The sequence below is a fragment of the Triticum dicoccoides genome, chromosome 2A (genome assembly GCF_002162155.2).
Source record: "Triticum dicoccoides isolate Atlit2015 ecotype Zavitan chromosome 2A, WEW_v2.0, whole genome shotgun sequence".
In the NCBI taxonomy this organism is placed as follows: domain Eukaryota; kingdom Viridiplantae; phylum Streptophyta; class Magnoliopsida; order Poales; family Poaceae; genus Triticum; species Triticum dicoccoides.
This window is the reverse complement of record NC_041382.1, coordinates 4,764,265-4,778,193: the sequence shown is the minus strand read 5'-3', so window position 1 is coordinate 4,778,193 and position 13,929 is coordinate 4,764,265. Positions and strand designations below refer to the sequence as shown.

At 44.1% G+C, this 13,929-nt stretch overlaps 2 protein-coding genes across 2 annotated transcripts; one reads left to right on the top strand and one right to left on the bottom strand.

Moving 5' to 3' along the window:
- The first annotated feature begins 279 nt into the window (after window positions 1–279).
- On the top strand, window positions 280–1,535 carry LOC119358565. The gene is made up of 3 exons (XM_037625050.1): window positions 280–485; window positions 606–817; window positions 1,051–1,535. Exons 1-3 carry the CDS (start codon window positions 280–282, stop codon window positions 1,245–1,247), a joined length of 615 nt encoding a protein of 204 aa, XP_037480947.1. The 3' UTR covers window positions 1,248–1,535.
- Window positions 1,536–11,942: 10,407 nt separating this feature from the next.
- Window positions 11,943–12,627, bottom strand: LOC119358564. The gene is made up of 2 exons (XM_037625048.1): window positions 12,492–12,627; window positions 11,943–12,365 (listed from the first exon to the last, which is right to left on the bottom strand). The coding sequence occupies exons 1-2, from the start codon at window positions 12,568–12,570 to the stop codon at window positions 12,097–12,099; spliced, it is 348 nt and encodes a 115-aa protein (XP_037480945.1). The 5' UTR covers window positions 12,571–12,627; the 3' UTR covers window positions 11,943–12,096.
- Between the last annotated feature and the right edge of the window lie 1,302 nt (window positions 12,628–13,929).

Here is a 13,929-nt window from a genome sequence, read left to right as displayed (position 1 = left end):
TCTCTCTCTCTCTAGAACAATTTAAACCCTAAGATGTAGACAGGGAAAAACCAACACATGAAACTCTACATTTTTTCAGCAACAAAATTTTAAAATTAAGTAGAGGGCGTTGCCCTAAAAATGCCATATTTTTGTCTAACTAACTTTTTTCCTTTTTTTGAGGATCTTTTGTATAACTAACTAGAGAAAGAAAGTACTACGGGCCCAGAAAGGGCGCACAAAGCAACCAGACGCAACTTGGATATTCTTCTTCTCGCCTCCCATCCGCCGCCGGCGAAAATGTTCGCGCTTCGCCGCCAGGCCGCTTCCACCTCCGCTCCACTCCTCAGCCGCCGCCTCCTTTACGCTCAGCCCAATCCCACGCCGTCCAACGATGGCGCGTGGGCCTGGGCCGAGCGCGCGGCCAAGCTCTCCCTGCTGGGGTTCACCGGCGCCGCCACCGCCTGCGCCGTCAAGGACACCTCCGTCTTCCTCTATCGCACCAGGTCCGACGCCCGCCCACTCGCCCGTTTACAAGTTGTGCGGCGTGTACGTAGTTTATGATCTGATCTGCTAGCTCCTCGATCCTGCACTCAAATTTTGGTTCGTTTACATACAAAAAACAGGGTGGAGTATGTTTCCAACAAGGTAATGGAGATGGCTGCCCAGAACCAGCAGATAGCGAGCGCAATCGGTGGACCTATGACGCCGGGCTTCTGGCACAGCATTTCCATTGCCTGGAAGTGGAACCTCGCGAGGCATTACCTCTCCGGCACTCTCCAGGTATCCGGGCCACAAGGAGACGGTCTTCTTACCTTCGAGGCGGTTCGCTCTAGAGGTGTGTGTTCTTTAGTTTCTTCTTTGTTGACATCTCAACTTACTATGTATCTCGATATTGTCGAGACTGTCCACTGTACTGTGTTCCTGCATTGCAGATATATATGTTTATTGACAAATAATGTTGATTCCTATTCCTATTTTATGCTGTGCATTGAGTTCTTATGGATTCTGATTTAACATCACAGCATCATTCTTATTTTTTTCGCATCATGCATGTGTTTTTCTTTGCAGATAAATCCTGGTTCCGGTTTCTACGGTACAGCGACTGGGAGATACCCATAATGGATGCCATCCTTGATGTTCCTACTGAAGATGGGAAGCACCAACAAATAAGGATAAGGATTCAAGACAATACGACAGCTCCACCACATCAAGAGAAGACACGTTATTTCGTCATTACTCAGAACATGATCGCTATCAAGAGGTGATTGTTTTCTATGCATTATCCGTGAGAGAAATAAGTAGTGCACACTAAGTATTACACCTTCTGTTTTTAAATATAAGACATTTTGTCAGTTCAAACTGACAATATGTCTTATATTTAAAAACAGAGGTAGCCAGTACTAGATAGGTAGTCCACATAACGGATGGAGACCAAAGTAAGTGGGACGTTGGATGATTTCCTGATGTACTGAAAGCTCAAATTCTTTTGGAGGTTCATTATTCATAATATCTTTTGCTGGTTCTGGCGCCTGTGATGCATACTTTGTACCAACTCTGAGCTGAACATATTAAGACAAGTTGTTGCTGTGTTACTCTCTATGTGTTAGGTAAATTGGGTAGATGAACCTTACACCACATAACTAGTTGTGCAATAGAACTTAGCCATAAATAATTCGAAATAAAAAGTTCTAACAAAATATGACAAATCAAACTGCAACAACTATGTAGGGCATATTTGAAACTTGTTTTTCCACACAACGCATTACGTATGCCTTGAGGGACAAATAAATTCGACTAGGCTAGGAAACGAGTAGATGTTGACAACAGCGTCACCGCAGCTCGCATGTCTCGTGAAGACGAGTAATGACTTTCATAGTGTTCCTTGCATGTATCCATGTTTATGTAGCAACGATCATTTAGCAAGCAACAGTAGCAATAATATTTAGCGGTCCATATCTTTGCCTTGCCGCACACCCTGTTCGGTAGATTGATCTTCTCGTCTTCCATGCTGAAGCCGATGGTTTGGCCTATGGAATAGCATACACATATGAACCACTTCTATATATGCAGTTTCTATATGATTTATAGAGAGACGAGATTTCGTACATATAGATCATAGAGAGATACATGCATTGTGCAATGGTGGCGGAGTATAGAAGGTGTCGAAAGAGAAACGCCGGTGCGAGGACGTGGACCGTGTGCTTGTTCATCCTTCTGATCTGATAACAACACTAGCTTCGTACTGACGTGATCTATGGTTGTTGATGAGTAAACTTGCTTGCTGTCAAGTGTCAACAGCTCGCCTATATATAAAAGGAGATAGTAAGAAGGGAGATCCGGTGCTATTAATAGTCCTGGTCCCATGCAGAATAAGATCAAGCAATTTATTATCTTAATTCATAGGATCATTAATAGCCACACGTGTATAAATCAATTTCTTAATTTGTGAGATCATTTTTTCCATTATTACACACAAATTCCTGAAACTTGGTAGCGAAATAAGAACTATGATATAGAAATTGCCGTTTCCTGGAGTTATCGATCTCCTGTTTTTAGATACATATACGTTTCCAAACTGTGATGTGGAAATTGCAATTTGCTGGAGTTACCGATCTCCTATTTTTAGATGCGTATGTTTCCAAACTGTGATATAGAGAAAAAAAGTTTTCTAGTGCAGGAAACAATGGCACAAATGGCTTTGTCCTACCGTGCCGAGTCACCGATAGGTGGGAGCCGCTCAGGAGAGGAAGAAAAAGTCGATCGTGTTGAGACACGGACAAAAGTGACCAACTCAAGAGAGGAAGATAAAAAAAATATCCCAAATCAAGCATATAAAAAATATCCATCGGGAGATGGCATTGACGCTGACGCTAACGCTCGCAAGGCGGTTTTGCAGGCAATTTCTAAAAAAAGTTTTTTTTCAGCATAGCGTGAAGACCTTCCCACGGTCTTCGAGTCGTTCTTGACTGGCTAGCAAGCACCAGTGGAATTTAACCGCCTTGTGGTCGGGAATCCTTTCTTGTGATGAGCTGTGACTAGGTGCTCTGAAACGTCCTTAAAAGGAGGGGCGGTGGGGTAAGGTAATTGAAGTAACTAATTGGTCGGTATTAGATTGCCTCGTTGCCTCCAGGAGAGAGTACTATGAAACCTTAGAAACTTTTGTCTGCCGATAACAATGCATGGAATAGGTCGGACAAGATAATGATTAAGCGCTCGAATTTGTATACACATTCTAAGGGGCGCCGAATTCCCGAGGATCCCACGAGGACCAATAGCAGACGAATGTTCCCTGGAAGGGATGGCATTTGCCTGGCAACCTGCCACCGCGTGATTTTGATCAGATGGTCGTGGTGGCGTTCCCCATGACCTACTCTCTAGGGAACATTCCCTAGATAACATTACCGCAAAAAAAAACACTACTACAATTTGGGCATGTGTCCCCAGAACGACAGCAATTTGGGCATGTGTCCCCCTGAAATACCACCCAACAAAAGTCCCACAAAAATACAATTTTGTCTCTTTTTTCCCAAAAATTGTCACATTTTGTAAGGTACCGATTAGGGTATTTTAAGCTGGAGTATGGTAGGGCTGGCCCACCCGTCAGGGTAGACGTGACAAAAAGTCAACGCCATTAACTTTGACTATGATCTCTTGAAATGTAGCGGCAGGCATCAAAGGCCGATCGACGTTGTTGGTGGCACAACATACGTAGCATACAAGCCCTAGAAACTTTTGGCTGCCGGTACAAACATATGGGATAGATCGTGGAACAAGATAAAGCACCTAATTAACACTCAAATTTAAGATACACATATGCTAACCCGGAGATTTGATCATATTCCATTGCATGAGCTTTTGATAATATTCTCCTTTTTTGCGAGGAAAACTATTGTTTTCATTAGTACCTTAATTTTTTATTGTCTAGAGCCCACTAGTTCGGTTAATCCGAGCACTTCATCTATAAGACAAGCAACTACAATATTTTTTTTATTGATCCGAGCCTACTTGTTTTGGAGTATACTTATGTAGTTCATGTGTTCATATTTTTGTTAAAAAAATTGGCATTCCGTCTATTAACTTCAATAGAAAAAACCGCTTTTTGACTGGATTTTACATGCTTCATATGTTTTATTATTTTTAAAATTTAAATTGGGATCACTTATAGCATCTTTGTATTAGTTACTTTTAGCTCCTGTTTACTAATTTCACGTCTTTTTAACTGGATTTTACATACTTCATATGTTTAGTTACTTTTTAGCTATTGTTTACTAATTTCACACGTCTTTTATAAATTAAGATGTGCCCAACGCGGATATACGATCTGCCTCCAGGGATCTTAATAATTTAAAATGCAACATGATAAATCAAACAACAACTAGCAAGGCATTACTCTTATTACAAACTTGTTTTCCCACAAAGTAAGCCTTACATATGCCATTAGGGGAATAAATATGAAATATGTATGCCAATTTGACTATGCGGGTAAAGGAGCAGGGGTCGTTGTCGCTAGAATGTCTTGTGAAGACGAGGAACAACTTTCCTGGCATAGGTCCATATCGGCATAGCATAGGTTATTTATATGATCGCAGTAGGAAAAATGGTCAAGGCAAAATTTTGCCTTGGCACACAGCCCATTTGGTAGATTGATTTTGCCGTCGTCTATCTACAAAACAAGAAAAATTCTGTTAAAATACGAGCAACATGTCAGATATGATGTAGTATCGTAAAGTTGTGGATATACTTACTGGATACTTACACTGAGCAATGGTGGCAAAGCATACGAGGTATAGAGACATCAAGGGCAGTACAAGGATGTGGATCGTGTGATTGTCCATCCCTAGCTAGCTCTCTGATGCAACACACGGCACTCGCGAGATGTCATGGCTGTCGATGATGAGAAAATGTGTGTGTTTTACTACAAGCTTGGTTCCTTGTTGTTAACATAAATAGGGCTTGTGTTTTACTCTATGGAAGGGGAGGATGAGAGAAGGGAGATCTGGTATTATAAGTCGTGTTTCATCCAGGAAGAACAAGATCAAGAAATTCTCCATGTGGGACTCAGTAAGTGCTATTTCGCGTGTTATTACTCATTAAGATCCATGCGCACATAAATCTTGATTTTAATTCATACTATCATGTTTTTCTCTTTCTTTAGACACAACTTTTCAAAATTTGGTGGCAGAATAAGGTGAGTGATTCGTGCATGCATGCGCACGATTGTTTGGATCGCAAGATTATAGAGAACTAGTTCTCGTCAAACTCGTTTTCTGTTATAACAACCTAAAACCATGTTTGGATTGTGTAACCAATCCGTGGATATAGAAATCCGAGTTTTACAAAAGCTCAAAAACCGAGCATTTAGAAAAATGACTAATTGATGTTTTCCCATAAACTCGTTTCTGTAGACTTGTAGACTGCGGCCACAAAGTGGTTGAACACGAGATTCACCACAACGTCATCTGCTGGCACCGGAGGAGATCGACACAGCGCCAGTTCCATCGCCGAGCTCGCCAGTTAGGTCCTGGACGCGGTTGTCACCAAGTGGGACGGCGAGGTGGAAGTGGACGTGTCGGGATCGCCGGTTGGGTCCTGGGCGGTGGGAGCTGCCCCGGCGGGCTCGCCGGTTGGAGCCTGGAGCCCCTGAATGTTGTCACCGGCTCACCGCCATGGTGGGAGCGGCCGCGACGGGCTGGCCGGTTGGGGCCTGGATGGGGTCGTCGCCCTAGTGGGAGCGGTCGCGGTGGGCTCGTCGTTTGAGGCCTGGACATGGTCATCGCCATGTGGGACGGCGAGGCCTCGGCTATGCTCCTCTTCCATGGACCGCGTCAGTCATCACTACAAGCGGCAAAAAATAGACCGCCATGGGCACCTCATGAGGCAGCGATCGACATGAGACCTTGATGACGATTCCATGGTGAAGGAGACGGTGCGGCCGGCGGGCGGGCGGAGGTGCAGCGTGTGATGCAGTCGACGAGTGCGGCGTCCATGCACTGGCAGCCGAAGTGCACTGTACCCCTGTAGGTCACCCTCCACGAGTTCACCACTTCCATTTGTCGTATATTCTGACTGCCATGGCAAAATTTCTCCCATGGCCGATGAAAACTGGAAACAGATCGGCGACCTGAGTCCCCTTTGCACAGGATAGTCCACAGCGCCATACTGGAGCAACACAGTCTACGTAATTGAGTTTTCATTTTTTTTTTCACCCAACAAGGAATAGTATAAACTTATTTTAACAGAATAACTAACTAAAACTGGTTTTTCATAAAAATCCTCTAAGAACTTGTTTTCCAAAATCTCACATGTAATTCTTTTTTTTTTTGAAACGGAGGCAAAAGCTTTGCCTCATCTCATTAAAAAGAAGGGGAGTAACAGAGTAACAAAGGTCTTATGAGGGTCATTACTCCTCCACAAATGAAAATTTAGCCTACTCTCGCGGCATCAAAGAACCCAAGTGCCTAGCCCCAGCGATGATCTAGTTCTTTGCCTCTGCCTTAATGCCTTCGACCACCATAGATGGCAGCCTACAAGTTTGCTGAAAAACTCTTGCGTTTCTCTCTTTCCAGACCTCCCAAAAAACAAGCATGATAAGAAAAGACGCCGCTTTCTTCCTATGACCACGAGTGAGAACCACCGAAGTCCACCACTCGCTGACCGAGGGTATACCGGTCCATGCCGCTACATCCAACTCCGGCGCGTCCACCCAAGCTCTGACCGCATTCCAAATTCGAGTGGAGTACCTACATTTGAAGAGGAGATGCGCCGCGGTCTCCGGTTCCTTCTTGCAAAGCTGGCATAAGTTGCAGTTTGGCCAACCCTTCTGCTGAAGACGATCAGCGGTCCAGACCCTATCCTTGATAACAAGCCAGGCAAAGAATTTGCACTTAGGCGGTGCCCAACTATCCCACACCATCTTGGGCATGGGTGAGATGATGGAGCCCTCGAACTGGGCCTTGTAAGCCGAGGCCGCTGAGTAGTGCCCGTTGGCGGTGATGTTCCATCTGATGTCATCGGCAATGTTGTCATGCAAGTGCACCTCTTGAATCTTCTCCCAGAGGCCGCAAAATTGCTCGATGTGCTCCACCGAGAGGCCTCCCAAGAGGTTGATCCACCGGATCCAATTGTTTTCAAGCAAGGCCTCCTTTACAGATTTGTTCTTGTTGGCAGAGATCTCGAAGACCATAGGTGCGAGATCTTTGGGCTTTTTTCCATTGAGCCACGGGGAATGCCAAAATCGGACCTTCCGACCATCCCCCACAGTGATGGTCGTTGCAGCGTAGAAGAGGGCTCTGTGAGTGGAGTCACAAGGGTTTCCGTACCCCACCCACGCCCGATGCGGCTCCTTCCACTCATATCAAAGCCAACGAAGCCGCAGTGCCCGAGCATACATGCGGAAGTCAAGGATACCGAGTCCACCAAGACACTTAGGCCTGCAAACCAGCCTCCAGCTGACCTTGCGCTGTCCTCCAGACACTTTGTCCGAGCCCGACCAAAGGAAGGCTCTCTCGATGCCCACCTAGTATCCGAATTTAATTGCCTTGTATATATGACAGAGAAAAGAGTTAACTCAAATAAAATTAGGAGGAATAGATGTAGTACTGCAAACCCCGGCACTTTTGGCCACCAACACCAAGGCATGGAATAGGTCGTGGGATAAAGATAAAGGCCTACATGCGCTTTTGATGGTATTCTTTTTCTTAATTTACCAATTTCATACATCCAACGCGGATATTCAACTTGATTTCCGGGAGCATAGGTCTAAACGCAACATGACAAATCAGACTGCAACAACTAACTGGGCTATCTATTTCAAAAAAAAAACTAACTGGGCTATCACACATGTCTTGGGACAAAGCTAGCTCTTAATTATTGCAAAGTTGTTTTCTTTTCGCACACCAAGCATCATCACACATGTCTTGGGACAAAATAAATACGTGAGCCAATTAATTTGATTATGCAGGGGGTAATGGAGCAGGGGTTGTCGCTCTGGCCGTCGCCGCCACCGCCGCTAGCATGTCTTGTGAAGACGATGGCGGGTTGTCGCAGTGACTCTTGCACACATCCATAGTTCTGTAGCAGCGGTCGTTTAACAGGCAGCAGTAGCAGTGTGTCTCTGTGCACAGCTTCTCCTTGCCGCACAGCCCGTTCAGCAGATCGATCTTCTCGTCATCCGCACCGACCGCGATGGTTCGGCCTGTGGAGTGACATGCATATGATGAAACAATTGTTTTGGATTCGATAACAATCAAGAAACATATCTCAGGCCAGAAACAAAAAGAGAAATCAAAACAAGAAACAAAAGAGAGGAGTGCATGATATAATTAACTTGTTGAACTAGGATTAAAGAAACTAGTATCGCAAAGATAAACCGGCGAGAGAAATAGCATCTCTATTGCATATCTATTCGTAGATACATCGCGTGATAGTAGCAGAGAGAAACTACATGTGCGTATATATATAGTACTACGTCGTAACATTTTGGGCTTGAAAGACAAAGTTGCATCGTAAACAAAACTCCGGGAGAAAAATACAAGTATGTTGCATATTATACTTACATTGTGCGACGGTGGCAGAGGACAGGAGGTGTAGAGACAGCAGGGCCAGCACAAGGATGTGGATCGCGTACTTGTCCATGGTGATGGTCATCTATCGATGAGAAAAAAATACCTCTGTTCTACGACAAGATTGCTTGTTCTTTTCCATTTTACATGACTCGTTTGTGTTTATATAGGTGGGTCGTGAGAACGGAGATCCGGCGAGGAAATTAAATTGGGAAGATTTAGTATCTTTCCATATATAGTCGCGTGCGCATATATTTAAATCAACGAAAATGTTAACGCCCACATGTGTGGGCGTCTGGCAACTCGCCCACACGCATGAATCTTCGTCCAACCAATTCTGCACGGATCTTGACGCGTTCTAACAGTTTTTGTATGCCACATAGGACTAAGCTGGTGTGTGGGCATTCATTCGGTCGTCCACACGTCCTTTTTTCACCACACGAGGGGCTGGTGTGTGGGCGTTTAGCAATTCGCCCACACACTAGTTTCACGCACGCAGAGGGGGCTGGTGTGTGGGCGTTTATCACTTCGCCCACACGCCCGTCTCCTAGCCCACACCCAAAGCTGGCAGTTGCCATGTGTTTCTGCAGGTATATGGCACTGCCCTAGCTTTGCTTGTAAGCAGATGGCAACTCTTTTTACCTGAGTTGCCATGTGTTTTTGTATGGTACATGGCAACTGCCGTAGCGTACACGTAAGCAGATGGCAACTCTTTTTTTTATATGTAAGCAGATGGCAACTCTTTTGCATGGTACATGGCAACTGCCGTAGCGTACACGTAAGCAGATGGCAACTCTTTTTTCTTACATGGCAACTGCCCTAGCATGCTTGTGAGCACATGACAACTCTCTCTTTTACCCGAACATGTTTTTTTGCCATGCCTTCTTGTAGTGCTACATGGCAACTGCCTAGTGTTTAGTGGGTGGCAACTCCTAAAGTTTTGAAAATCATGGCAACTGCAGTTGAGCAACCATGGCAACTGTAGTTGTCCGACATGGCAACCGAAGTTCAGCGACATGGCAACTGCAGTTAAACGAACATGGACGAGCGTCTGGACCATGGCAACTGCGAGAAGTGCGGTGACTGTCACGCGGGCATGCGGGACCACGAGGTACGAGGCCTGACATATGGGGCGTGTGGGCGTTATCTATTTCGCCCACACGCACGTGTGGGAGAGGGATCGGGAGGGAAAAAAAGAGATGTGTGGGCATTACTTTTTTTGCCCACACGTGGGTGTGTGGGCTGTTCCTCTTATACACCACACAAAATGTGTGAGCAGCCTCCCTAACGCCCACACGTGTGGCACTTATCAACGTCCTTAAATCAAATATCGACAAGATTGTCTTCTACTTTCCTACACAAGATTGATCTTTTCCTTCCCTACACAAGTTTCCTTCCAGATTTTTGTGGCGAAACACTAACTGTAATACAAATTACTGTTTTCCGGATTTATCTCCTGTTTTCTTTAGAGACATACGTGTATTCCTAAATTGTGGTATGGAAATTATCTTTTCTAGTGTACTCCATTCCTAAATATAAACGTCTTATTTTTCGACAAAGAGAATATATTAATGGGTGCGTCTGCACCTCAGTCAACTGGGACTTTGTTATGTCTCAGTCAGCTACGTGGCTTAGACACTGTGTTTTTTTATGGTGCTTAGACGTTGTCTTGAATGATGAATTGCTATTTCTCTATTTCCCTTTTTTTTCTTAGGAACTGAATCGTTGTTTCCTTATCAAACACAATAAACGTCGCGTGAAGGTCGAGCGTTGGTGGTGTCCACGCTGATTTCCCTGTGCCTAGGTGAAAACACGTTCACGAGAGAAAAAAAATAGGAAGAGAAACGTACTTGTGTGTGGTTCCTTCCCTACGAAGGAACTTCACACCGAGTCGTCCACTCTACTACTCCCCTCGACCCAAAGCATGCTGCCGCCTCCTCTCCCCATCCCAGCCCCCTTCCTTCTCTTCGTGGCTGTGTTGTTCGCACACGAACACACCACGTGTATCCTCGACGTCGGGGGTGATGCACCGCAGCTCACGTCGAAGGAGTCTCACCGGAAGCGCGATTCGCAAGTCGACCGGAGAGAACTTTTAAGGACCCGAAACCCTACACTCCCGGGCGGGACTCCATCAGGGAGTGCGGCGGTTATGGGCTGCCCTAGGTCGGTCAAGCCACCCCTAGAGCCTCGCGATTCGGCTACCTTGTCGCCCATCTTGTCTTTCCTGGGCTCATCAACAATGACATTAGCTTTATTAGCAGATTCGGCTACCTCCGGCTGAATGAGCAGCTTCTTTCCCTCCAAATCTATGGTATTTGGTGGAAAAGGTTGTTTGTCAACTTGCATCTCAAAAAAATTCAATCGTCCGTCATTAATGGCCGATTGTATCTGTTGTCGAAAAACATTACGATCGTTAGTTGCATGAGAAAAAGAATTATGATACTTGCAATAAACACGCTGTTTCAGCTCTTCAAACGGCGGTAAAGTATGAGAATTCTAATAATTTTGGCTTGCAACAAAGTATCAAATATTCTATCACACTTAGCAATGTTGAAAGTAAATTTCATCTCTTCATCATAATTCTTATGAATCGGCTTTAAATCATTGCAAGTAAATGGTTTGGTCTTAGATGGCCAAACAAATTCAGCAGCATAAATATCAGTCTCATCGTCCGAGTGGTCACTATCATACTCAACCATATTCATCTTAGGACGATCAGTTTTATATCTATGCACTTCTTTACTTTGTTTCGGCTTTCTTGAGCGAAAGCCCTTTGTAAGACTTGGTTGATATTTAAAAACTCATATCCTTCTAGCCTTTCTCTAATGTGAATTCTCAAACCACTAAGCACAAAATCAGCCAAATCTCTCTCGGTTATCACCAAACTATAGCACCGGTTTTTTATCTCTCTAAATCTTTTGACATAATCGGAGACCGATTGATCATGTTTTTGTCTAACCGATGTAAGATGTGACAAAAAACCGATTGACCACCACTATAAAAATGATCATGAAACTTCTGTTGATGATACTTTCAGTAACTTTTTTTACTAGTAGCTGAAACCATCATGTGATTTGGTACAACTTTGTACTAAATCAGTGACAATTATTATGGATTGAAGGGAGTAATAATTAATAGGTGCTGGAATTTCTACATATTATTCTTCTCTATGTAAGTCCAGAGATATGTTTTTGGTCCGAATCAGAAGCATTTATTAGAGATCTTGTTTCATGGCACTCATCACGGCAGTCAGTCGTCAGATTCATACATGCTCCACATGTATGTACGTGCGTATGTATGTATGTCTATATGTATGGTGGGAAAACAGACACTTGTTTTAGGCCTCGCATTACTTTTCGTACGATAAAACTTTGCCAGAAATAATTGGAAATAAAAAAGTTCAAACAAAATATGACAAATAAAACTGCAAAAGCTATTTAGGGTATTGCAAACTTATTTGTCCACACATCACGCATTACAAATGCCTTAAGGGACAAGTAAATAAATTCAGCTAAGCGGGGAAAGGGGCAGGGGTCACCGCAACGATGCTATACTACACACGACAATTGCCGAACTCATTTGGGACGAGGCCTCGCATCAAGTCATCCGTGCGTACTGCAGACCTGGTCAGCACGGTTTCGGGGGGCACCGTGGCCGCGGTGAAATCCGGGCAGTTTCTATCGCACCTATCGGAACTTGTGTAGCACCAGTCAGTATTAATACAACAGATGCAACAATGATAGGCGTAGGAGCACTTTTTCTGGCAACCCAAGCTCATTTCATGGATATCGTCGTTGTCCACGCCGGCCGTGACGGTTCGGCCTGTCGAATAGCATACATATCACTTTTCTCTCTGGATTGATAACAAACAACAAACAACCAAAATTTTGTGAAGATATATAAATTAAAGAGTGAAATAGCAATGTTGTTTGCGGATGCACTGCTTACATTGCGCTATGGTGGCGGAGCATAGGAGGTGTACAGATAGCAGGGCCAGCGCAGCGATCCGGATCGTCTGCTTGTCCATCCTCTCCTCTAATACAACACTACAAGGCACTGACGTGATATTCTATGGTTGTTGATGAAAAATATATATGTATGTTTCACTTATACGATTGCTTCCCATCGAGCACATGGCTCGTACTATATATACAGGGAGATCGTGAGGAGAGAGATCAACTTAGTATTTTTTTTTCATTTAAGAGCCATGTGGGCATAAATGAAGAACTTAATTCGCAAGATCATCTTTTTCATTTTTTGTTGACACATATTTCGAGAAATTGATGGTGGAATATTTATGTAGTATCTTGTATCATCAATTTATATATCTCAACTAATCTTAGAAATCTTGGAAACAAATTAATTGCAAGTAGAGATCGTGGAAATCTCATTAATTGCAATTAATTTTTGAAAGCAAAATTAATTGTACTTCTTCGATCAATATTAATTGTTGTTGATTACAAGTCAATACTAAATCAGTGACAATTAATATAGACTGGAGAGAGTATATATTAGATTTGTAAAAGAAATCATTGTGCGTCAAGATACTATCGAATTAACGTGTGTTGCATGCGCACGATTATGGAAATTACTATTTGTTGTATTTATCAAATGTTTTTTGCTAGACACGTCTGTTTTCGCACTGTGATATTGAAAACAGTTTGGCAATATAGAAAACAGTACAGATGAAGTTTATAAGAATGTATTTTTCATGAGAACCAAATCGGCCATGGTACCTGAGCTTCCCTGGTCATCCACACGAGACCTAGCTAGGGATTTCTTTTAAGTTAGATTGTCAGCGACCTACAGGCACCTGAGATGCGGGAAGCCACGTTTGAAGATACAGCTGGCCGAAGCGACAAACGAAGCTTCCTACGTGACTTGCTGACCCAGAATGGGCCATGTTGGCCTTGTAATTACTAAAATTGTCTACCAATAGAGAGGAAGGACCAGGACGGCAATCTGTTTTGGGTTGGATAGAGCTGAGGCATCCATGGCGTGAGCGAGAGGAACTCCATTTTCAGTGAATTCAAGTTGTAATATGAACTCGACACATAGCCACCATACATTTTATATAGAGCTCCTTACAATCTGGTATCAGAGCCTTGTAGCCCTAGAGGTGCCACCCATACCCACCGCACAAGATTCGTCGATCATCGTCGAGAGGAGTCCATGGATCAGATCTAGTTGGAGACGAAGGCGATCTATGAGCTACTGCGGGGTGATTTAGACTAGGTGTTGACCAAGAGCCTCTCCGACCGCAGCGATCACACCATCCAGGCCATCACTACGTTGGACGCCAAATTGGATCAGCTATCGGGGCGGATCGACGACGTCAAGGTCTCCATTGGTGTCGAACTAGACGAGATGCGAGGTGAACTTGACC

Bases quoted from the DNA above. Each gene is read 5' to 3' on its own strand.
- LOC119358565 (XM_037625050.1), top strand. From the start codon at position 280: ATGTTCGCGCTTCGCCGCCAGGCCGCTTCCACCTCCGCTCCACTCCTC. The intron at 486-605 runs GTCCGACGCCCG...TACAAAAAACAG, and splicing joins GTCTTCCTCTATCGCACCAG to GGTGGAGTATGTTTCCAACA. The intron at 818-1,050 runs GTGTGTGTTCTT...TTTTCTTTGCAG, and splicing joins CGAGGCGGTTCGCTCTAGAG to ATAAATCCTGGTTCCGGTTT.
- LOC119358564 (XM_037625048.1), bottom strand. From the start codon at position 12,570: ATGGACAAGCAGACGATCCGGATCGCTGCGCTGGCCCTGCTATCTGTA. The intron at 12,366-12,491 runs GTAAGCAGTGCA...GCTATTCGACAG, and splicing joins CTCCGCCACCATAGCGCAAT to GCCGAACCGTCACGGCCGGC.